The sequence below is a fragment of the Lethenteron reissneri genome, chromosome 24, assembly GCF_015708825.2.
Source record: "Lethenteron reissneri isolate LAM-NWPU_2019-01 chromosome 24, ASM1570882v1, whole genome shotgun sequence".
In the NCBI taxonomy this organism is placed as follows: Eukaryota; Metazoa; Chordata; class Hyperoartia; order Petromyzontiformes; family Petromyzontidae; genus Lethenteron; species Lethenteron reissneri.
The window spans coordinates 2,906,122-2,931,283 of NC_083802.1; the positions used below are offsets into that span (position 1 = coordinate 2,906,122).

Genomic DNA, 25,162 nt, shown 5'->3' on the forward strand with positions numbered 1-25,162 from the left:
GCAACAAAACTTGTGTTAAGATGTTAAAACACCAAACTGAAACCTTTTACAAGGAATCATGTCTGCATTAACCACAATATTTGTGGTTAGAATGCAAAACAAAAAACACCGTTTGAGACGAGGCTCAAAAGAAAGCTGTCTCTGGTGTGGACCAATCAGTTTCAAAGACAATGCATTTATTATCAGAGTATGTTTTTTGTTTGCATTCTGACCACAAGTATTGTGGTTAATGCAGACATGATTCCTTGTAAAAGGTTTAAGTTTGGTGTTTTAACATCTTAACACCTGTTTTGTTTGCCAGATAAAAGGGGAAAAACCTATTCTCATATTTTGGTTCTGGCAAACGAGGTCCCGTAATGCTATCATACGTTTCTGAAAATAAGACATCGAACTTGCAAAGAGTATTTTCAGACTTGGAGTAATTCTTGATCCAACTCTCTCCATCTCTCAAAAAACGTATTTTTGTCACTTTCGCATCTGCATGTAGTGTGCACATTTATGTTGAACTTATTTTGCCCCGTACGTAGCCAACCGTGCTAATCGGACATGTAGAGGGAAGGACAACAAACTAAACGCAAAAGGCAGTTTTGAAGAAATTCGTTTTTAATCTAAATTTAAAAGTGCATAGCTCCTGTGGCTTTCTAATATCGGAAAGAAGAGCGTTCCAGACGGCCATAGAAGCAGATCTGAAACAGTGTGATGCGGTGACCATCTTTGTTCTGAAACCACTGTCCATATATTTGTCAACTTTATTTTCCTTGGCATTGTTACCTCTCTTGCTTCCAAGACCACAAATTATCAAGAATGCTGCTGCCAGATTTCTCACCCACACTCATAAAGGAGACCACAGTCATCACGCCCCTTCCCTTCGTTGACTTAACAATAAGTGATGTGATCGATCACAATATCACCCTTTGCAAGATCCTCCGCAGTTTTGACCCCACCTACATTTTCTATATAATTTCACCATACACCCCCTCCATACGTCTCTGTACCAGTAACCAAGGCCCTCTGTTGACATCCACATCCAGCCTGTTTCGAAACGATATTGTTGTGTTTTTTTCCTGACAGCCCATGGTGTGGAGAGGGCACTTAATAATGCCATGGAATACCAGCAGTGTTTGTTTAGCACACGTTGACTGCTGATGACTCCCAGAAAGGTTAAACGGGTCCAGAATGTACATGTCTTTAAACAAATGCTGCTGGTTAACATACGTCTGAAAAGCCAAGAGGCTAAATGTTATTTTATTTTTACGTGGAGACACAGAACAGAATAATATTTATGTAATTGTTCTGCTCAATGGGGGAGGTTACTCCTCAGCTGCCCTTGCTATGTGCAATTGTCTCCCACTCGCCATTAACCCTCCTGACTTCCTTCCCATGCTCATCTTCCACTTAGACTCTTCTTTGTACTTTTCCTACATCTGATTTTTCTCTATCACCAATACTAATTTCCAGCTACAATACCTTCTTGTTTTGTTTGCTTTCTCTACAAAACCCCTACTCGCTTCTCAAAACATTCTTGCTCCCATGATAAGGAAAACTCCCCTTTCTTCAAAACCGTCACCTCCTAAAAATCAGTTGACCGCCTGAGGGCAGGGCTCATCGTGTTTAGTGATGGGCTTTGGAAGGGATAAACGCCCCACCTATACGAGTGCTGTCTTTTCCAAGAGCGTTCGAATGTTAATTATAAAGTTACTTAACACGGCATGGAAAGATTGACAAGGTCTGATAATTGGTTCTTTACCCTTCTATCTGGCAACAAAACTGACACCTTTTTTTTGCCAGATAGAAGGGTAAAGAACCAATTATCATATTTTTACTGGCAAATGAGGTCCCCATAGTATTGACAAGGTCGTTAAGCAGTACTTATTTTGATTTCCCTCACCATTCAATAGAGTTGTGTAGTATAGGCGAATGAAAAGCAAAGCACCTTTGACGGTGTATAAAATGTAAAATAAAATTACGATTGCTCCTGCTGTTACAACGTTTTAGCAATGCGCATAACACTGGGGTAGACATTGTGAAACGTACATTATTTGAATTGACATGAAGATCTCTCTTAAAAAGCAGATTAGCTTACAAATATTGAATGGTACTTGATTGAGTGATACCATTTTTGGCAATTATTAAGGGATATCTATTTAAATAAAAAATAGTTGGCAGTCTTTGGTCTGTGCGCGAGATAGCCAATCTTTATTTAAGTTCATCGTGAAGTTGCCTTGTCAGGTTTTCCGCACCTCTGTTCCATTTCAACTGGAGCTGGAATGGGTCTTGGGCTGGTGTAACCTAGTGTTATATTATTAATGACGCACATGTAAGACCAGGGATTGTCAGTGTTTATCCATTTGCTTGCTTGTGTAATCCCTGTTTAACAAAGCTTGGAATCTTCCCTGGAATCCACACCCCTGTTTTTTTCTATCATGCCTGTTGAAAGTTGTCTTTGTTCATTTTCAAGGTTGCTAGCAATCATCAGTTAGCAGATAAAATTGCACAAGGTGTTAAGTGAATTGGCCACATTTTAAAGAACAGGGACTCGCAAATTTGTTTTTGTGAAATAGCAAATAATAATTCGAAATATTTTAGCAGACTGTCATACAGTCCATAATATGAATTGTAAACACCGAGGAGTGATACATTTTATTTGTTGATATTCATACCAAAGAACCCGACATTGGCGCTACTGGACACGGTACTTTCAAGTTTAATACCAAATATATAAATGAGAAATGCCACAGACGAATCCGATTGATTGTGTACTGCTCATTTCTAAAAATTGGACAACACCACATCTTTGAGGGGGATTACACATCACAATTTGGATGAGGCTGTGGTATGTTGCCATGGCAGCGTGCATATTAGGCCCGTGTACATTCCAGAAATAGGTAAAAACTTAAAATGTAACATTCCGACAGCAACCAGCATAACAAAGAGCATACAAATTCTGGTCTAACACATGGCCGATAACATCGTTGACTGAAAAATATCCTTAAAATGCCCATGTCACTTCTTTAAGGGGGTGGCAGGGGTCCTTTTGAATTGCATGCATTTTCTGGAATTGGGCATGCACAGTGTTGTTGTGTTTTTTTTTACAACTGGGGTTTAATTATGAGCGAGACGGTGAAGCTCGTCTGATGGAGGTCGTGATGTTTCCCATGAGCTGAGAGTGCGCGCGGCTATTGCCTGCTTAGAAGTACAGCCGCTACCCACAAAGGCGCAATTGTTATGCTGTTGTTGCAAGCTCTACACTCGGGCCTAAGTTTTCTTTTGAGCTGTGGGAAAGTGTATTTCCAGCAGATGTACAATTACCAGGTAATTATAGTATGATCTTTTTAAAGGTCCGTGTCTCATTTATATAATGCCAGGAACATGAAGTAGTTCCCACAGGGATGAGAAATGGCTGCATTGAAGTTCGTGGTTTTGAGCCACCTTTCTCTCAATACGCTTGTGTTGAGCGCAGTCTGGTTGTGAGGGTGACCAGTTGGAAGCATCACACAACACGGCATTCTGGATCCCTTACAGAACGTGCGTAGAAGAATTCCCATTACAGCTGAACCATTGTTTGGCTGTTTTGGCTGTTGAATGCAATTGCATTTTTAATGAATGGCTTGCGGTGGGATAGAGAGTGCTTTTTATTCACGCTTGGAGTGTTATGGCGGCACCATAACTCCAGTGTGTTGACCTGCTTACACCTTTTACACATTGTGTGTTTTTTTAATTCTTGGCAGTCACAACAGCGAAGTGTGCTGGCAGACATTTCTGCTGGACTTTCTGGTTTTCTCAGCCCAGACTTTTCGGCTTTGTCGACCCATCGTTTAATAAAACACGGGACTGAGCCTCAACTGAAACATTTCAATGGGTCACTGAAGAGACTTGACTTTACAGTTATTTTGTCTCGGGCATGAGGAGGAATGACAATGTTATGGTGGCCATGGTAGAACAGCTCTGTCCATTGACACGCACTGGTACAGTTGCTTTGGCGAGGCTGTGCCACTGAGTAATTGTGACAGATGACCTTTCATTTTGAGTAGCCTGTGGTGCAGTGCTGTGTGGCGCAGGTGCAAATGGGGGAGTTAATGGACCCATTGACTTTCTGTGTGGCACTATAATACTGTACGGGCACACTGCCCTGCCACCCATCAATCATTATCTGTCTTTGTTTGCTCCCACTTACTGTATGTTGATTTTATTTGACTGATGTACGTTTTGTATTTAAAGCCCCTGGGGTTTTATTAATTGGTTAGGCTGAGTTAACCATCAACAATTGTTGTACAATGACCTTTTCAGTGTGTGAATGCTACGGCTATGATTGTTGTCGGTGTAGGGATTTAGTTTCGCTGGTTTGGTTATGCGAGTCCGGTCCGTGCTGCGTGAGTCAGGTCCGTGCTGCGTGAGTCAGGTCCGTGCTGCGTGAGTCAGGTCCGTGCTGCGTGAGTCAGGTTCGTGCCACGTGAGTCAGGTTCGTGCCACGTGAGGCCAGTGCTTCTTGAGGCCAGTGCTGTGTGCGGCCAGTCCGTGCTCGACACCGCCAGGCAACACTCAGCTCCGTTCACACTGCTCTGCTTTTCAGCTCCGCTTGTGTTGTTCTATATGCTCAGATTTTGTTTGTTACTTACGAGTCAAAAGTGTTGTTTATTTCTTCACCGCCTCTGTGTTGTTCGAGCCGATGAAATCACTTACCAGGTTACATTTCATATGCCTAAATGCCCCTTTTCATTAGCTACTTTCATACAAGCCTTTTTTGTCCGATGTCTTTTTTTTCCCCTCCCTCACCAATTTTCCCATACAGCGTGTACAGTATTAGATAACATTATTACATAAAATGGTAAGTTGTAAACTCCCGGTCCTTGAACACAATGCCCTGTTGTTTTTGTGGAGCACAAAATGAAATATTCCTTGAGCCGATGAGTGGGAACACAGAGAGCAGCCACACACGCATCTTACTGTACTAAGAAGGAGATGACAAAAGGTGGTGGTGCGTTCTTTGTGTGTCGGTGGCCATTGAGAACTGAGAGCGAGGCCCCGCAATTATGGGAACAGGACCAGCTGTCCCCAGGCCCCAGTGTCTTCTCTCTTGAGAAAGGCGTCAAAAGGAAAAAGGCTCTGTGTTTAAAACATTGATGAGGAATGACGAGCATACATTTGCATAAAAAATACGAATTGTTGTAGCAAACGTTCCAGGTTATAAATGACGGCGTTGCTTTGTGTGTATCTCAGTGCAAGTTTACAGATATCTCTTGCAATTTCTGAAATTGAGCTTTATGTTTATTTTGCATGTTTCCACTGACTTTGATGTCTTTAATGATAATAGATGTAATTCTACCTATTGATGGAATTTCACTCTTTAATGGGCTGCCAGTTGGCTTTCATTATAATGTTTCAATTCTTAAGTACGTTTTACTTACAGCATCATGGGAAATATTTAGCATGTAACCATGAGTTATTAAAGAACATAATGAAAAGTCTTGTAGAATGCATAGTTTGCTGTACAAGTGCAACAATGCATTGATTCACCGATCTTTCTAAAATTTCTAGGCCTTACGATACAAACCATAGAAATGTAATAATATGCATTGATGTGAGGGACCATATAGCAGATCCTGCTATCCATGGGAGACCGCGAAGGCGAGATCAATTTTTCGCGAAATAAATGCATGCCGATGCGGTGGGCAGCGAATTATGGGAGGAACTATCCACACGATTTCATTAATCCACGAAAAATACGCAGATTACCTGGGAGGCGCTGCACGTCATGAACACAAATTAATCCACGATAAATTTGCAGATTATTAGGCTACACTTTTTCCTAAGACTTGTGCAAATTTGCCATATGAGTCAATGTTAAAGGATTTTTTTTGGCAAGTAAAAAAATTACTTTATATGAAATATCACCAAACAACTACATTTAATTTGCAAGAATTGTTTTTATTTCCTCCACATTTCTTTGTAGCTCCTCCATTCCTGCAGCTCTGTGTTAGCCCTGCCCACTTTTATGGATCGTGGTTTGCAGTCCACGAAGCATTTTCAAATGGCCGCAGTGTGCTACAGATTATGGGAGCAGTTGCAAACACCGATAATTATACAATCTGCAAATTACAGGGATTCACAGATGATTGGATCGCGGGTGATTGAATTTCTTCTGTTAATTGAATGTGTTTAGGAATTAGATGTTTGCATTTTTATTTTGTATATAATGGGTTTACATCGTGCCTTGAGTAACTTCCTTTCACCACATTGTTAGATAAATAATCGCTTGAAATTAATCACGACTCTGAATCACGATAAATCAAGTTATTGAATACAAGATAATGATATCCTAGTGACTGCTCATAATTCTGCCATCCACCAACATGATATATCTATAATTCACATGCTTCGTCCAGTACAGTATATCTGAGAAGAGATGAGAAAAATAGGTGCACACACCAAATGACTGTGGTACATGGGCAATCACACACAGCCCCCATGACACAAGAACTATGCGGAGTTATTTGGTCATTGTTGTTCAGTTGGTGCCACAGTGGAAATATGTTACTGGTAGGAACCCACTGGTTACACCTGCCCACATGGGATTATTGTGTCCGTCCGTCGTGCTGGGAGGGGCTGGGTGGAGAGGGAGGGGCTGGGTGGGGAGGATGGGGCTAGGTGGGGAGGGTGGGGAGGGACTGGGTGGGGAGGGGTTGGGTGGGGTGGGGAGGGGCTGGGTTGGGGGGTGGGAGGGGTGGGGCTGGGTGGGGGGTGGGAGGGGTGGGGCTGGGTGGGGAGGGGCTGGTCACCACGTGGTGCCCTTATAAAACTCAACGTTTAACCTACTCACGCCGGCTTGTGCCCGCCCTCACAGTCGGCCATATTTGCGGAATACACCACGCCGTGGTTGACCCTGGCCATTGACCGAGCAACCCAACGTTCCCACCAGCTCCCTCCGCAGGAATGTGTTAACTACATCGCTTGGTATACAGGAGGTTGTGGGTTAAATCCTGACCATGATGCCTTTATATTTGGAGTTTGCATGTTCTCCCCGTGGTCGTGTGGATTTTTCTCCGGGCCCTCTGGTTTTCCCCTCCACATTAAGAAACATTGCGTTTAGAGACTTTGGCTGCTATAAATGTACACGTGATAATCCACTTTGTTGAGCTGTCATTTGTGGACAGGTCGATTTCTGAAAAAGCTATCTAGCTTGGTGTGCCTTTCCTTATAAAATAAAAATAAAATCGTTAATAGTTTAAGTGCGTAACTACGAACCAAACGGTGGCACTGGACATTCCGTGCCCAACATTGTAACGACGCAGCTCATAGTTTGAGGATTTTCAGTGCTGTCCTTTCTAAAACAGTTCATCTTTACTCTGTAAAAAATGTTAATAATGGGGTGAAAGGCTGTGCTTACAACTTTTACATAGGTGACGCTAATATGTTCTGAGTACATGACTTACAAGTGTTAAATTCACATTTCAAAACTATAAGTAAAAGAGTGGTCAAAATATATTCCAGAACAAAATACACCTCGACTCATATGCAGATTCACAGGTGGGAATTTTTGTTGTGGTCACTTCTTTGGCTTACAATACTGGACTTTCATTGCCTTAATGCGAGAGACCATTGAGATGAATGTCTTAGCAAGGGAGACCTCTAACCATAATAACATAGGAACAATCACTCACTTTAAGCTCTCTCATTGCAGATAATTTTCCAATTCAGCACTTGGGCTATTGCCATCATTCATTGCCATACTCTTGTGAATTATGTCTTTGTTATCCACTTTATTGCTGATGGCACGTTGGCACATTCTTGTCATTTCCCAGAGGTGGCGGGAACCAAAGAATATACATTATTGAAATATGTCCCAGTGACAAGCAGACAGGCCACTATAATATCCTGATGCTCAGTGTAATTAGAAAATTAAGTTGGAGCTTAAAAAATAAGCTCAACGTTACTGAACTATATTTTGTTTCCACAAAACATTTTGACACGCTCTCGTGTGTGTGTGTGTTTTCATATACTGTGCTGTATATATATCTACGTGGGTACATGTGGAACATGATTCAGGAGTTGGCGGAGAGCCATGGAGCCTGGCGGAGTAATCGTCTTCGCGGATCTAATGGGAAAATGCGAAGACAGTCATCCACCAGACTTAAATGACCCTCCACCTTCTTGTACCGTCTGTAGCATTGTACATATGTTGAACTTCTCTTGCATCGTACGTCGCCAACCGTGCTCGAGGGAAGGACAACAGGACAGCATTGTAAAATAACCGGCATCACTTTTCAGAAATTGGTATTATTTTTGTTGATCCCCCTTGCAAGTGATCGGCCGGGGACCCTGTTGCAGTGCCGCCGACTTGCGGCCTGCTTTGCGTTGTGCTGCTCGTGTCCCTAACCCACGCGCGCGGTCTCGTCACGCAGGCGGTGACGGCTCGGGACTCGATGGCCAAGTCGCTGTACAGTGCGCTTTTTGACTGGATCGTCCTCCGCATTAACCATGCCCTGCTCTACAAAATGGAGCGCAGTGACCACGTCAAGGTATGCAAAGTTCTCCGCGGCGCGGATTGCACAACGAATCCCCATGTCGCGCAACAGGGAAAGTATTAGAGGTCGGCAATGCATAATTATGCATTTGAATCACGTGTGCGAGGATCAATGTTTTTAATTTCGGGTGTGTGTGTACTGTGTTTATTTAATGGGTTCACACGACCCCTGTGGCTGTGTTGTGGAGTTTTTTTCTGGGTTGGTGACTCCCAGGTATTTAGAGGAGTCTCATGTGGTCAAGTCAGTGGTACTGCCACAATGCTAGAGATGTTTTTTTTCTTTTCACATTGAGCACTGCTGTTCATCTGAGTGTTAAAACACGAAGTGATGAAGAAATAATAGATTCACAGAATTGTGGCAGTTCATTAACGTGCCAGGGCTCATGTACCGTCCTAGCCAAGGACAATTTCCTGTGTGTTGAAAGGTGTGCAAGCCAGAATGAAATGTATGTCCCTAGGCTAAACTGTTGAACGTTACAGCAGCATCCAACTGTATGTAACAGAGTTGTGTGCTACCCACAGAGCAACCCTTCTGTAGGGTTTGCCCTGTGGGTAGGGTGCACACCTCACGATTACAAGGTTGAGTGTTAATTTCCCAGTCAGGGGGTGGCAGTGGTCGTCTTGTGGTGAGATTGACTTTTACCATAGGAATGTGGAATTTTCACTGCTTGCTGAGAGCTACCGATGGGACAATGAGCATCGCTCCATTGTTCAATCGAGAAGGAAATGTGTTGACTTTTGAAATGCTGACGAGTAGTATCGTCACTTGTTGTTTCATCACGCGTAGCTTATAATAACCACTGTCGTATTTTTATTTAATACAGTATGTTCAATATGCTGAGACTTGTTGAGCATCATTTTTCCTCCACAATGCCTTGTGAGACCATCTTTCGCTAAAACACGGAAAACTTGTATCTGTCTGCCCGGGTGCCTGCATCTAGCTATGTAATAATATTTGGCATTTTTTTTAACAAACGCCGCTTTATAAAATACAAACAGCCCATGCAGTCAAAGAAAAAACTTGTGGGGAAAGTCAGCTACATTTGAAATAAATCTAATATGTATTTAAAAACGGTGTTAGTTGACTGTTTACAATTTTAAGTGTTGATTCATTGTAAAAAAATGTGTATAGTTTATTATTATTCTAAGAAAATTATTCCACTTCTCCGAATGACCCTTAGCTTCTGTGGTGGTCTCAAAACTTGTTGAGTTGTGGCCAACAAGGGGTGACACGTGTGTTGGGACGCATCACACACATGTAACACGTGGTGCTGTTGACATGAAGGTATCTTTTGCACCTTTTCAGCAGCATCAGCAAACAAATTTTATCTTCGGTTAAATAGTTTTAGAGTTCAAACTAGATTCGAAGCTTTCGCGACTGCAGGGAATTACTCTTTGGTTCTTTCAGTAAAGTCACGTAGAAAATACAATCAAATAATAATATAATATCATTAGACCTCCTTTTCCAGTACCAAAATATAATAATAGGGGTTTTCTCCTTTTTTCTGGCAACAAAACTGAAACCTTTTTACAAGGATTCATGTTTGCATTAACCACAATACTTGCAGTCAAAATAAAAAAAAACCACTGATAATATATGCATTTTTCTTGGTTCTTTCGGTCAAGTCACATAGAAGGGAAATAATAAAATAAAATTATTGTTTTATTAAACAATAAAATTATTGTTTAATATTTTTATTATTTCCCTTCTACGTGACTTTACCGAAAGAACTAAGAATATGAATCCTGCAGTCACGAGAGCTTTAAATCAATATATTATCAGTGTGTTTTTTGTTTTCATTTTGACTGCAAGTATTATGGTTAATACAGACATGAATCCTTGTAAAAAGGTTTCAGTTTTGTTGCCAGAAAAAAGGGGAAAACCCTATTATTATAGCAATAGAATACTATGTTACTGTTGCAACACAAGCAGCCATCATTAGGTAAGAACGAATGATAAAACACAGACACGGAAACAATACAGGCTGACACGCATGCAGAGACACACCGAGCGAGACGCATGTGTGTCTGCCTTTGTCGTATTCTATTATTATTTGATATGATTTTCTACGTCACTTTACCGAAAGAACCAAAGAGTTTTAGAGTTGTCTATATTTGTCATAACAAAAATACTGAACTAATTATTGATGTTTATTGTTGAAATTATGCTTATAATTAATGGTTGATATTGATTCGTAAGCTCACAATACATGCGTACAATCCTTTGAGAGTACTTTTTTTTATTTGTGTGGGTTTTATTAATGGGTTCATGTCACCGCTAGAGCCACTGGAGGAGCTAACATTCAACACGATGTTACAATGAGGATTGTTAAGTCCTCATTGTTACACGAATTGTGACAATTCATGGCATTGTAGAGATTGGAGGCATGAATCGTTCCTCCCTAAATGTTTCCAAGTTTTCTTTGTCGATTTTGCTTTAATAGCGCATTTAGTTATCCCTGAGTTTTGATTACAAATAATGTAAACAATGCACGTGCTTCCTAGACAAGCCCATCTTTTGACTTCAAACTTACCTATTGTTCTTGTTGCTCTATGCTGGGCCTCACTGGAATTCCTGGCAGTTGTTCAGTTGTTGAACATTCAGGCACATTTATTTGCGCTTGTTTTTATTTCGAGACAACAAGCAGACTGTTACACATACCACAATGAATGCTGGAATGCAATTGAGTGTGATTTGGCTGCCAAATAAATAGCTAGCCATCCTTAAAAAAAGTCATTGGCACTGGGATATGATTAATGTTTATACATTTTGGGCTTTAACATGTTTTTTTTCATAAAACACACTTTTGAATAAATATATATCTCAAGTGCATTCCAGTTAAGTAACTCGCCGCCACGTTTGTCAGCATTTCAATTTCACGACTTCAGACATTTTTGTCGCCAAGGCACTACAGCACCGTCAAATACAATTGTACAGGCTGCTCGTGCGGTTTGCAGGAACGTTGTGTGTTTAGTCTTCCTCTAGTCAGTTCGCTTGTTCATGTTGAAATAGGGTAACATTCAAAGCCCCCACAGGTACATATATTTAATAAGAAATAAAAATAACTGCGACTACAGGTTTCCCTCGTTCTGCGTGGGTTTGGTTTGTGCGATGTCGCATATATGCGGCTATCTTTTTTTCTCAAAATTCGTTTGAATTCACTCATGCGGCTATGCGGTCGGACGTGGGACAACATTGTGTGTGCGTGTACTGTCTGCGCTACTCGGCAGACAGTTGTCTTGTGTGGTTTTGCTTTGTGCGCCCTCTTTTTTCGAACGCAACTACCACATAAAGCAAGGGACACCGGTAGTATTCAGCCGGATATATCGGTGGCAAAGCGGTAGAGGGCACAGTTTGTAGTTGAATTTACAAAAGCTTTGCGAGAGTTAAATTCCACTCTGGGGTCAACTTACTCCTTAATCACTCTGGGGTCAATAATATTGTGGGAAAGGTGAACAGTGGTTATCCTATGGAAATTCTTTCCCCACCTTAGCAATGTGGAATTTCCACCAATGACTCAGAGCTGTAAATAAAAGATGAGTGGAAAACCAATTGGCTTTGAGAGATGGTCTTCACACCATTGCAAGTGCAGAGTCTCTCACTTTCAGGAGGCTCTTAACCTCATATTGCACCCTAATCAATTGGGATGGCCGAGGTGGATGTATCGACACTTCTTCTCACCTACCACAAGCAATTTGCTGCTTCTACTCGTTGCTCGGTAGACGGGGGTTGAGGTGGCTAATAAAACTGACCAATGTTCTCTTCAAACATTCATAACCTGAATACATCCGGATGACATTTCCAAGACTGTTAAGCTGTACACCTAAGTGCATACCTAAGTGTATACATACATACATGTATACATACTATCATACATAGATACACATGGATTCGGACTCGGATGTTAATGCAGTTGATTAACATTTTGATCCATAGCTGAGAGCTGATTATACGCCTTGTTAGCCATCCTAGTTAATGAGTAAACAAGCAAGCTCCATTAAGATAACGGAGGAATGTTATAGTTATTTGGGAGCAGTGGTGAGCAGTGGCGCAGTGATTAGCACATTGCAACATAACCCGGTGACCCGGCCACAGCAGATATCAGTGGCGATATCTAAATCAGTCCTTGTCCGCCCTTTGCCAACCTGGCCTGACCAATGGGATGAAGTATAGCCAAAACAACTCCCATAACTGACATGGCACAGAAATACCTTTGTGTTGTGAATTGGCAAAGGACTGTAAATTATTAAGTTTGTCTCTCACAATATAAAGGCCACTGCCCCAGCCATTGACATGCTAATCTCTCACCATCTCTAGCTCCACCCACCGAACTTAATGCACCCATCTCAGGCCTATATAAGACCTTGTCTCAAAGCTTTCTCTCTCTCTCTCACCTGAAGACGATTGCTTGTGTTGCGATCGAAACGTCATGATATTTTTAGTTATTTTTCTATCTACGTGGCTTTACCAAAAGACCTATAGAATATTAAGTTTACATTATTTCAATTCTTTTCTCCTTTTGCTCAAGTGAGTTCTGTTTTCTCTTAACTTATCATAGATAAACTCATGCGTATGCTAATGAGGAATTATTAATTATATGATAGGTACATTTTAATTGTGACTTTTTTCAACGTCCTAAGAAGAATCTGTTTTTGTTTTACGACAAAATGACCCAACAAACACTGAGAGATGTGTATACTCCTGGGTCTTTCGGTTAAATCACGTAAATAAAAAATAATAGATCACGACGTTTCGATCGCAACACAAGCAATCGTCTTCAGGTGAGAGAGAGAGAGAGAGAAAGCTGCTGAGACAAGGTCTTTCTCGGCCTGCGATGGGTGCATCAAGGTAGGTGGGTGGAGCTAAAGATGGTCCAACCACAGAGGCTGGGGCAGTGGACACCCAGCCTGTCAATACAAAGACATCTAACCTAGTAATGCAACTCAGAGAGTCAGTTAACATCGGTAGAAAGGATGGAAACTTCATAGCAAGTTCAGACTTTACCTGGTTAATCACGTCCTTCCAATGATTGCTCAATTTGTACCCATCTTCTCGGTTGAAGTTGTCTATGTTTATATATATGGATGGCTTCATGAACAAATCTTTTATGATAGCCAGTGGGTTTGCAGAGTCCCTTTGTCTTGGAAAAAGTCAATATCGTGTGAGCCCACAGCGTTAAAACAATGATCAGCCACAGCCGAGGTATTGGTCCTGCCGTGTTTCAGATCCGCCTTACGTTCACGAACACGGTTCAAGACATGTCGTTTAGTTTCCTCAATATCAATATAACTACTGCCGCAGACACAGCTTAGTTTATAGACACCGGGGTATTGCATGTCAGGGATAACATCCTTCACAGATGGGATCAGATCACTAATTTTATGTATTGTGTTGAATCGAACCTGGATCTTGTGTTTGTTAATTATTTTTGAAATATGTTTTGATGACCCCTGCTATGTATGGCAAGGTGATGGTTTTGATTGGGTCCTCAGATGTTTTTTTCCCACGGTTGGGGTGACAGCTTTGCGGATTGTCTGGTCCGAATATCCATTCATCTTGAGGGCTTGGTGTACGTGCTCCAGTTCACTGGCTAGGTGGTGCTGGTCGTAGATGCAACGGGGCCCTATGGTGTAGGGTGTTGATGAGGAATTCTTCTGGGCTGGATGGTGGTGGGAGTCAGGTTTTAGATAGGCATCCGTGTGGGTGGCTTTCCTGCAGACAGTGTCTCAAATGAGCCATCTTTCTTTTCGATTAAAACATCCAAGAATGGTAACTTGCCATCCTTTTCCACCTCCATGGTGAATTTGATGGCTGGGTGTATGGAATTTATGTGGTTTAAGAATTGGTTCAGTGCTAGCGGGCCATGTGGCCGGATGACGAACGTGTCATCTACGTATCTCTTCCACAAGGAAGGACGTAGGGTGGATGCCTGGATGGCACCTGTCTCAAAAATTTCCATGAAAACATTGGCTACCACTGCGAAATTCAACCCTTTAGTACCGATTTTAGGCTGTCAGAAATTGGGCTGTTACTCTGATAACAATCTTGTTCACGTCTAACTTTTTCATATGTGGATCAGGCTTCTTCTTAGACAGGGGGCTGAATTTGGCAATCAGGTTAATTTTACATTTGGCTGACATGAAGGCGGCTGAAGAAGTTGTCATGTTATCGAACAGGATCCCAATCAGATGTAGACATTTTTTCTGTGAATGCTAAATCTCATTGTAAGAGAGTTCAAATCGGAGCAATCTTATTCTCTCTGAGATCAGGGCTAAGCTGGCCCTGAACAAGATCTGTTTAGCATTAGGAGAAGTAACAGCAGCAGATGTGAGTGTGAAGGCGATTGGTATTACCTTGGTCTTACCTTATTGAGAGATGTAGTTATGTTTATTTTTTTACTCGCTCATCGGACCATTACCAGTATGCTTTTTAGAAAATGCATCATTACATTGATATCTAAAAGCTCCTATTTTAGTTATTTTCTTTTCAGCTTTAATATTTGATGCATGGATGCACCTTTTATTGTGACAATGGTATTGAATGTTTTTTCTACAGATCAATTATTAATGACATGCCTGGGGTAACAATACATTTCATGGTCAGTACACTCCATCCACTCAGTGCCTCAATAATCATGTGTCTTATTTCAATTGTTACTTTACAATACTTTGGGTTGGCCATTTGAGATTTGTCTAAGTCTGAAATGAGATACCCTAATGTTAAACACACATCCACTCGACCAATTTCCATGGGTTCAATTGTTCATTTCTTGAAGTGGGGTTTTTGTAAGGCAGGGCCTCATAAAAACATTCTGCACTCTTGCTCGTTGAGAATGTGTGAAATTATTAGCAATGTTTAGCCATTTCTTTCAAGCATTACAGCCAATAATCAAGAGTGCTACATGATCCATAGCAAATTCAAGGATCGATTGATTACATGTATTGATTTCTTTTATTTATTTACATTGGAAAGAAACATTTAGCCTTAAGCTGATTTACAAGAATGACCCTTGGAGGACCTTTTTTGAGAAAAAATAACTGCAGCATGAATATCATAACATTGCAGACAGTGAGTAGCAAACACGTTTGAGGAAAACAGCAATTCAGGTCATGCACCATTCAAGCTACACTGGCAGGTAACATGGAAATACAACGTCAAATATAATGCCAAGTCAGTTGAACACGTAGGCTTTCGTGACCAATATCATCCATAATAGAAGTTTTTTTTGGGTTAGATAGCGTAAATATATAAATGTGTCGTTAAACCCGCCACCACCCGACACGGTCAACTAGTAAGGGTTGTCACGTAAACAGAACGTGGCCAATTCGTCACGAGTACAGCACGCCGGTGTGTTGGAGAGCCAAGCCACAACATTTACAATCTGAGTACGACGTTTCGCCAGTAATAACAACTAGCTTCATCAGGCAACAGCCATATTTGTGGAGAAGTCTTACTGTTTTGTTCCTTATATAGAGGCGTAGATGTGGTGACCACGCTTCTGCGCTCTTGCGCAATGTGGGGGGGGGGGGTTAATGAGTCAACATACATTATGCATCTGCATTATGTACCGTGCCAAATCTGACTCGGATGTTTTGTTTTTACAAACATCTGGCTAGTATATCAGTTGCTCCCGCAATGTACGGTATTTTGATCTTTTAATAACTTGGGAAGTTTCAATGCTTGTGTTATTTTATTTGGTTTTGGCATTCAATGCCCTGTTCGTTGTAAGCGTTCATTTGCAGCGCTTCTTTAACATGTTTAATTTCACTTCTCAGACTGTCACCATCTGACACTTTCTTAGCACGATGAATGACCGTCTTGATAAGAGCAGATTTCTGTGCGGGATGAGGGTGTGACTCTGCATTCAGATAGGCGTCGGTATGCGTTTTCTTTCCGTAAACGCTGTGTTATTTTACCATTTCGACCCTGTCCGATCAAAATACCATACATTGCGGGAGTAACTAATAAACTAGCCAGATGATTGGAAAAACAAAACATCTGAGTCAGATTTGGCACGGTACATAAAATTCAGAAATTAATATCTGGTACAAAAGATGTATTACCGAAGCTATCAACAGAAGGTGTGTACAGGATTAACTGCACTTGTGGCAAATGTTATGTTGGGCAAACAGGACGAATGATCAGCATGAGACTAAAAGAACATCAGAGAAATATTAAATACTCCCAAATACAACTGTCAGCAGTAGCAGAACACGCGTGCCAACAATGACACTCAATTGATTTTGATACTGTTGAAGTTCTGTGCAAAACTATCTATCGAAATTGAAAGAAATAAAAATGATTTAACCGTTCGGATAGCTACCGACTTAGTGCTGCGTGGAAGCGAATCATCAAAAAATACATTGTTTAAATACATACCTATACAGGCCACCATACTTCATCAATAGGGATTACGTTGGTATGGCTATTTTAATACACACAATGGACAGGAAGGACAAGATCAAAGGGTTCGCATAATGTGTATGCATAATGTATGTTGACTCGGTAATCTCCCCCCCCCACCCCCCACACTTTGCACAAGAGCGCAGAAGCGTGGTCACCACGTCTACGCCTCTAGTTAAGGAACGAAACAGGTGGACTTCACAAATCTGGCTGTTGCCTGATGAAGCTAGTTGTAATTACTGGCGAAACGTCGTACTCAGATTGTTAATGTTGTGGCTTGGCTCTCCAACACACCGGTGTGCTGTACTAGTGACGAATTGGCCACGTTCTGTTTACGTGACAACCCTTACTAGTTGGCTGTGTCGGGTGGTGGCGGGTTTAACTACACATTCATATATTTATGCGATCTAATGCAAACAATCCTCCATTATGGATAATGGCAAGTATAATCATGAAATATAACACCAAATATAACAGCAAATAAAACAACAAATCGCGTGGGGAAATCAAATGTGACCGATCGCCCCTTGTGACAGGAGGATGAACGCTCTGAGCTCTTGAGCTGTTTAAAAGACAAGAAACATATTTGTGTGTATATGTGTGTTCGGCACTCATTGTGTATTTGTGTAATCCCGAGGCTTCATTGTAGCGTTTTGACTTTTGCCCCCCCCCCCCCCCAGGGTCTTTCCATCGGGGTGCTGGACATTTTCGGGTTTGAAGACTTTGAAAACAACAGCTTTGAGCAGTTCTGCATCAATTATGCCAATGAATGTCTTCAGTATTACTTCAATCAACATGTATTCAAGATTGAGCAGGTGAGCACAATCTGTTCATTCTTTGCATTCCTTCAGCAATACTCTTTTCCTGCACCCTCTTGCATATCTTGAGCACCAGCAATGCAGGGATTTGTAAGATACCTTGCCACTACACTAAAGTGTTGATACGCATAAGGTTTTGTGGCAGTCGGTTACTCATTAGAGGCGAGAACATGTGTTTGATCATGCAAAAGCCTGCTGAAGTTACCTTTCTGTTTATAAACTCATGTTGCTCACTGTATTCCAGTTACATTGGAAACTTTGTGTTTAGCCGAAAAGGTTGTTCAGTTGTGATGGCGCTGAATTTGATTATATTTCTAATGTATACATTCAACTGTTTCTGTGTTGAAAAGCAGCTTTGGCTTTTCGCTCATTTTCTGAACATGCATACGTTATACAGATGTTATACAGTTGGGTTATCATTAATTTTAATCTGAATTAAACCATTGCTGAGTTTATTGTTCAGTTACAGCACTGAGACGTTTAAAATGACTTTTTACCATCAATAACTCGTTAAATGTGTTGTAATCTTTCTAAATAAACAACAGTCCATTCAGAATGCACGTAATTGAAGTGAATGAACAATATGTACAGTAATGCTATTGTAAAGCATAGATTAAATATATATTTTGTCAATAAATGTTAACTGTTAATAGGTCAACAGCATTCTGATAAATTCCACAAGTCGTATGAAGCAGCTAGTTTCTTCCATTACAACAAATTTCCTTTGGATTAAAGTACTTCCATTGTTTTTGGAATGCTTAACACTTGTGCATCACAGCACGTGTTAGGGTATTCCTCGTTTACGATTGGTATGTCTCTCGAATCATTTTTGGGATTACAAACAGTTCACAGTTTGTTTGAAAGTACAACGACTCGTTGGCAGAATTAAAAAATTCTTCTCTCACTTCTCTGTAATATTCATTTTGTGCATTTGGCGAGCTTCCATTAACAGCGACTAAGCCACTTAAGTCCTAGCGAGGCAGCCCATGCATCATTGTTAAATATGAAAAATGGCAGAGTAATGTGTTCAAACTTATCCGTTTTGGGTACTGAAAATGCCCTCTCCACGGGCAAGCCTATGTGGACGTTAAGTAACTCGTCCTCCTCCATCAGTTAAACTACAAACTTTGCAGCCTAACTCGTTCGGCAGGGTTGATGGTGCCACGGTGCCGGGTGTGTTTATTACGGGAAGAATCTGCGCTTCAGTGGCCACGCTGTGTGTGGGAGCTCCGTGGAAGCCATTACACCTGACGGCTCGTCAATGTCGAAACGCGGTCCCATACTCTCTCACCATTTATGGGCTCGGGAAGCTGGCAATGCTCTGCCCCTCATGGGATCTTTCTGCCTTTATTGCCATTGCAGTGCATGGCTAGCTCTCTTATATTCACATTGGATGCATTCTTGAAGCTGTTTTGCCAAATTAATAGGTGACCTGCAGGTTAACGTTTAACTTTTGAGGACTTTTCTGGAAGAAAAAATGGATAACCCAATCGTCTCAAAACATGTGTGAAGTTTCAGTAGAACTCACCTTGATTCTAGATGTCAATTGTTTTGTAAAGGAAATTCCAGGCTTCTTGGGGTTATTGTTTGAACTTTGCTCTGGCTATCATGCTTTAAAGACAATGGGCCCAAGATCATTTGAATAGTTTCGGATACAGTTGAGTTTTTTGAATACCGAAAATTTTCAATAAAAACTGTAAAAGTTGAGTAAATTATGTTTTGACGTGTAAAAACGTGACACTAAAATGTTTGTATCTGACTTTAGTGCTTGAATTTAGAGGAAGCATCGAAGTGTATATCAGACAAAGCGATTGAAGTGTACACACCCTGATTTGGTTCTTTATTCCATAGAAGGTTGACTTGGGGGCTTTTTGGCAAGCCTCCTGGCGAAATCCCAATTCAACCTTCGGTCTCCGGGATATTGCTTATCTCCTGTGCTGTCTCAGTCGTCTTGGACCCCCACCCACTGGCCCTGTTCCTGTCCACTCTCAATGCCTTCCTCTTCTGCTCTCTGCCAATCAATGTCTAAACATTTTTTTAAGCGTACACACACCGCCTATCCCCATGATGCACATGCCATTGTTTTTGTACAGCATCTTGAGATGCGGTTACACTAAGCTGCTCTTTCAATCTCAAATGAACATTTCGTGTCGATGAACGTACCGCATTTACATGCTTACGGAACGTCGCCGCTTAGGGCTTAGATGATGGCATCGACAAAGGTTAGTTAGTGCTTCCTGAAGCATGTGGTATGAAATGGTTGAGGATGAAAACAAAACTGCCTCGACTTCACCAATGAATTTGCGACGATGGCTAAGAGTGGAATGCTTTAATAATTCACTTTTAATAATGGATATCCCTTTGGCAACATTACATTTTCATCTCATCACGACCGATTACTAAGCGCTGCGTACGCGACTCTAAAATGCACATTGTTACTGTCGAAATGCAAATTTCCGTTCAGTGTCGTCCTTGGAAAGCAATGTCATTATGAACAGCTTTCAAGTGAACCATCACGTGAAAGCCTTCCTCTAAAAGCGTCCTTTATAGTTGGGTTTCTCCGAGGCTCTTCGCCACCAACGTGGCGCTCTCGTGCCTATAGATCGTACACAATTAGAAACACACTCGGCATGTTAATAGTGCTGCCTTAAAGGGGGACGTTTAAAGTAGGCAGCGTTTTGTTGATAAACTGTGAATAACGCAACGAATAATATATAAATTTCGATTTAAAGCTTTCGTGACTGCAGGGGTTCATCTTCTTGGTTCTTTCGGTAAAGTCACATAGAAGGGAAATAATAAAATAATAAAACACAATAAAATAAAATTCTCACGACGTTTCGGCCACAACGCAAGCAGCCGTTGAGGACGGCCGTTGAGGGACGGCTGCTTGCGTTGTGGCCGAAACGTCGTGAGAATTTTATTGTATTATGTTTTATTATTTTATTATTTCCCTTCTACGTGACTTTACCGAAAGAACCAATAAGATGAATAATATTTATCCATTGTCATTTATATGACGACATCAACCCCTCCCCCTCTGGTCTTTGCCCCTGATTGACTCACGGTGACGACATCACATGTACCTCTCTAAGACCGAAACAGGAGGATTTCTCCACTATTCTCGCTGTCGCCTGATGATGATGCTGGTTGTAATTACTCGGTGGAAACATTGTACTTGAAATGTAAATGTTGTGGGTTTTACTCTCCAACATACTGGTGTACTAAACTGGTAACTAATTGGCATGTTTTGTTTGTGACAAACCTTGCTAATTGGCTATTTAGATATGATTAGATCTGCCAATCCTGTGCATTTGGTCTTGTTGGCTTTTCAAACCGAAATGTGATTAACTTCAGAAGAACTGAGAGCATGTGCCGTTATTTTGTAAATTTGCTTGTTCATGTCCAAAACCCCAGCACATCACAAGTGAAGGTGCATTTGGTACATTCCATTATTCTTAACTTTTGAAAACAACGTGGTGTCATTAACCCTCAGTGTTACAGATTTAACCTCTTAAATGTGACATCGAGTTTTCCCTTGTGCAGAATTCATATTTGTTACCAAGTCTCTCGGCGAAAAAGCTCCTCTTGTACGTGAAATACTTTGCGATGCAGGGAATCTCAGGAACGCACACGGAATGACACAAGCTGAATGTCAATATTTCACAGGAGGAATACCAGAAGGAGGGCATTCTCTGGAACACCATTGATTACACCGACAACCTCGGCTGCATCAACCTCATCAGCAAGAAACCCACAGGACTGCTCCACCTGCTGGACGAGGAATGCAAGTAAGAGCAATTCCATGGATTCAACTCCAGTTATCGTGATCCGATTACTCACTCGGCTGCTGTATTCGGATTGATTTGTTACTTTGCAGTCCAGCTAAAGTTTTGTTTCTCAGGTACATTTCTGCTCACGTTAGAGGTGGTTAAAATTCGTGTGACTGGTAATGAAAACGCCTTGCCAATTAAATTCTTCACTTATTTTGGTACCGATTAATAATTCCCAAAACGTAAACATGCCTCGAATGTACAGTATATATGTGTTTCTCCACAATGTGTTGTATTTTTAAAAAAACTCCAGCAAAAATGTGGTTCAGTCGTGGGAAGGAGTGAGAAAACTTTGGATATTTGCAGATGTTGAAAGGTGGAGCTCAACAAATGCTAGAATAACTGCATATGGTAAAGCTGCATGGGGGTGAGAAAGTGGTTACCACGGTGCTGGAAAAAGCGATATATCATTAAAGAGGTTTGGTAACTCTAGAGGGATTTGTTTTATTTGCATTGAAGGTATTATGTTTACCAGAGATTTGCTGCATACTAAAGCCTGCAGGTAGAAGTACAGTATTTTCATGGTTTAACTGTTGTTGACTGAACAGGAAAAGGTTTTTGTAAAAAAAAATACATCCGCCAGTTGAGCAACTACTAGAAAAGAGCTAGGAATATGAAGGAGCGTTTGGGATTTGTCATTTGACTTTACTCACCCGTTAATTTGTGTTTTGAGAGGGGGTTTTGAAAACGTTTAGTTGCCGTGGTATTCCAGCTAAGGTATTCCAGTTGCTTAAACACTTTGCATGATGGGACTCTGGCTTCTGTGCCTTTGAGGAGAGACTGCACACAAAACCACCACAGCAATGTTGGTTTTTTATTGTGTTTGGCTAAATTCCAGCACTGAGAATGAAATGTATTTTTCTGTAGCAGGGCATATGGGAAAGTGGGCTCCCTATAGTGTTGATACAATATTCACTTGAATGGATGTAGTTCTGTGATCTCACCTTCCGTGGGGCAGTCTCAGACAAACAGCAGTGATTCACTGTTCTGCGCATGGTCGAAATGGATATTCTGCTTCATAACGCCGATGGCACCGTTGGAATTAAACTGGAAAAAAGACTGAAGAAATCAAGTCGTGAATCATCCGTAATTGTTGGATAGGTGCTCTGTACAGCTGCATTTGGTCACCCAATTTTTTAAAAGTTTTGCTCAAGTATACATTAATTAAAAGCATGGATGTGTTGTGGAAATAAAGAAAACTAGGAATTACAATAGATAGTTTACACTTGAGAGAATTGGAGAATGTAGCTTTTGGCAGTTGTAGGTACAGAACATGAACTCTGAGCCCTCGATGTGAGTTTTCCTCAAGTTACATTTATGGCAGTGGTTAGGAAAGGGACCTCTGCATCTTCACCACATGGTGTCAGTTGCAAATGAACAATGTGATACGGTCAGGTAGTTGAGGCGTTAATGTGCATGAAACAGTGAATTGTAAGATTGAAATCAAAGGATAGATTGCTTTTGCAGGAGATTAAACACTGTCTTTAAACTTTAGTATAGAGGGTCAGTTGTTTGAGGTAGGCGCCATGGCTGTTAATGTCAAGCCAAAGAGCTCGACTCGTGATCTGAAGGTGGAACTCGGATTGATGACACCGTTGCTTGGACAGTGCGCAGCATGCGACTCCTCGCAAGAACTGCCGAAGACAGGGCCCTGTGGTATAGGATAGTCCATCTCCACAATACAGGTTTTTTGGGTTAGATCGCGGATATATAAATGTGCCTGTTAAACCCGCCCACAGCCAATTAGTAAGGTTTGTCATGTAAACACACTGTGCCATTTAGTTACTACCTTAGCACACCGGTGTGTTGGAGAGTAAACCCACAACATTTACAATACGAGTACGATGTTTCCCTGGTGATTTCAACCAGCTTCATCAGGCAATAGCCAGAATTGTGAAGAAGTCCTCTTTCGGTCTTAAATGGAGGGAGTGAAGGTGATGTCGTCACTGTGGGCCTATCAGGTGCAGTCGTAAATTACCTTGGATCATGTTAATCTGAGAATATGCTGTACCTATTGTTGGTTAGGTTATTCACAGTTAATCAACATACATTATGTTAATCTGAGAGTAAGTGGAGAATATTATTGGCTGCTCACAGTTAATCAACATAAAATGGAAGGATTATTTTTTAAGTTTAATTTGTTATCCAGCCCTCGTATCGAGGAGGTATAGAAACATACGAAGGTAGAGTTAGAGTACACGTGCAAGCAGAGGCTGTTAGGAATTTAATTGTGAGATAGTGACGTTTTGAATTAGAACATTTAGGAAAGTAGAGGAGGAGGTTGTGGTGTGTGGGGGAGCACACGTGCAGGATGGAGGAATGCTGGTTACGGAGATGGGCATGATAGTGAGTGTCCAGAGGTTGGCAACCAAGGCGAGACCCGAAGCCAGACGATGCCATACAAAATCAGAATCTTTATTTATACTGGAGGAATCCGATGAGCTATAAAGCTCTTTTTCACATACGTTCAATACAAAAACACGAGCAGCACAAAGTATAGGGAAGGTAAGAAAAGCCCACTAAGATATTAGCTTATTTTTCAGAAGCAACCTGGCCACAAATGGAAGCTCAACAAAGTAGCTTGTCGCGTGGGAATTTATAGCAGCCAAACACTGGCAGAGCAGACTTTGGAGGGTCGAGTGTCAACTGTGCAAAACTTTTGTGGCATCTTGCAGAAGGAAGTGATGGTGGCACCATGACTGGCATTGGGCACCATGACCTTTTGATCTTGATGTACATACAAATACAAAGATCCCTCTCTTAGCATACACATGCAGTCACCAAAAGCGGCACTGCATTTATCAATCGGAAATGGAATCCTTTAAAAGCAACCTTTTATAACATTGAATCAGGCCAAAGAGAATATGACCTCTCGAACCTTCAAGCTGAAGTCTTGTATCGCAGCATTGCCTTGTGTACATTGTACTGTTGCTGCCGTTATTTTACACCTGAAATAAGATAGTGATTGAATTAAGCCGTACACTTTTTTTGGTGACGTCTCTAAAGGTTAAACTCATGATGTATGCCAACCTGGCCGTGTAATTGTGTAAATAAAACTATACAACGCAAATAGCGAAAACACGTTTCAGGGCATTTTATGCACACACTTTGTGCCCTGTCACTCGAAACACCTCGCTCATTGTGGATACAACCCACATTTTCTGCAGAACAAGTGGGTCCTTCTAGCAGAAGGAGTAGAGAAGCCTTTGATGCCAAATGCAGAATGCACGACAGTGACCTGCAAACAGCACGGAGCAAACCCAGTCACCCGCAGATCATTCTGATCCACAATCGTTTTAGATCAACAACAAAATGCATTATTTTTAAACGGTTGCATTTTACAATGTAATAGGATGTAATATTAGATGTAATATTAGTCGTGCAACACCATTACCAGCTAAACATGAGCCCCGCCCTGCCGCAAATGTATTTGCAAATTCAACCACTGAAACCTTAAGAATGACATTATTTTTATTTTGTTTTATTTTTCTATCTACATGCCTTCACCGAAAGAACCAAAGCGTAATGACATTTATACGTTGCAATATGCAATGCGCACGCTACGACAAAATCGTAGCTTGCCACAGAG

At 41.3% G+C, this 25,162-nt stretch overlaps 1 protein-coding gene across 11 annotated transcripts in view; it reads left to right on the forward strand.

Moving 5' to 3' along the window:
- Positions 1 to 25,162, forward strand: part of MYO9A (myosin IXA) — a 185,203-nt gene that overhangs the window by 88,670 nt on the left and 71,371 nt on the right. For all 11 annotated transcript variants that reach the window (XM_061557963.1, XM_061557970.1, XM_061557972.1 and 8 more), the window contains 3 exons: positions 8,400 to 8,516; positions 17,606 to 17,740; positions 21,410 to 21,531. In XM_061557963.1, coding sequence (XP_061413947.1) covers positions 8,400 to 8,516; positions 17,606 to 17,740; positions 21,410 to 21,531 — 374 coding nt within the window. The remainder of the gene's footprint in view (positions 1 to 8,399; positions 8,517 to 17,605; positions 17,741 to 21,409; positions 21,532 to 25,162) is intronic.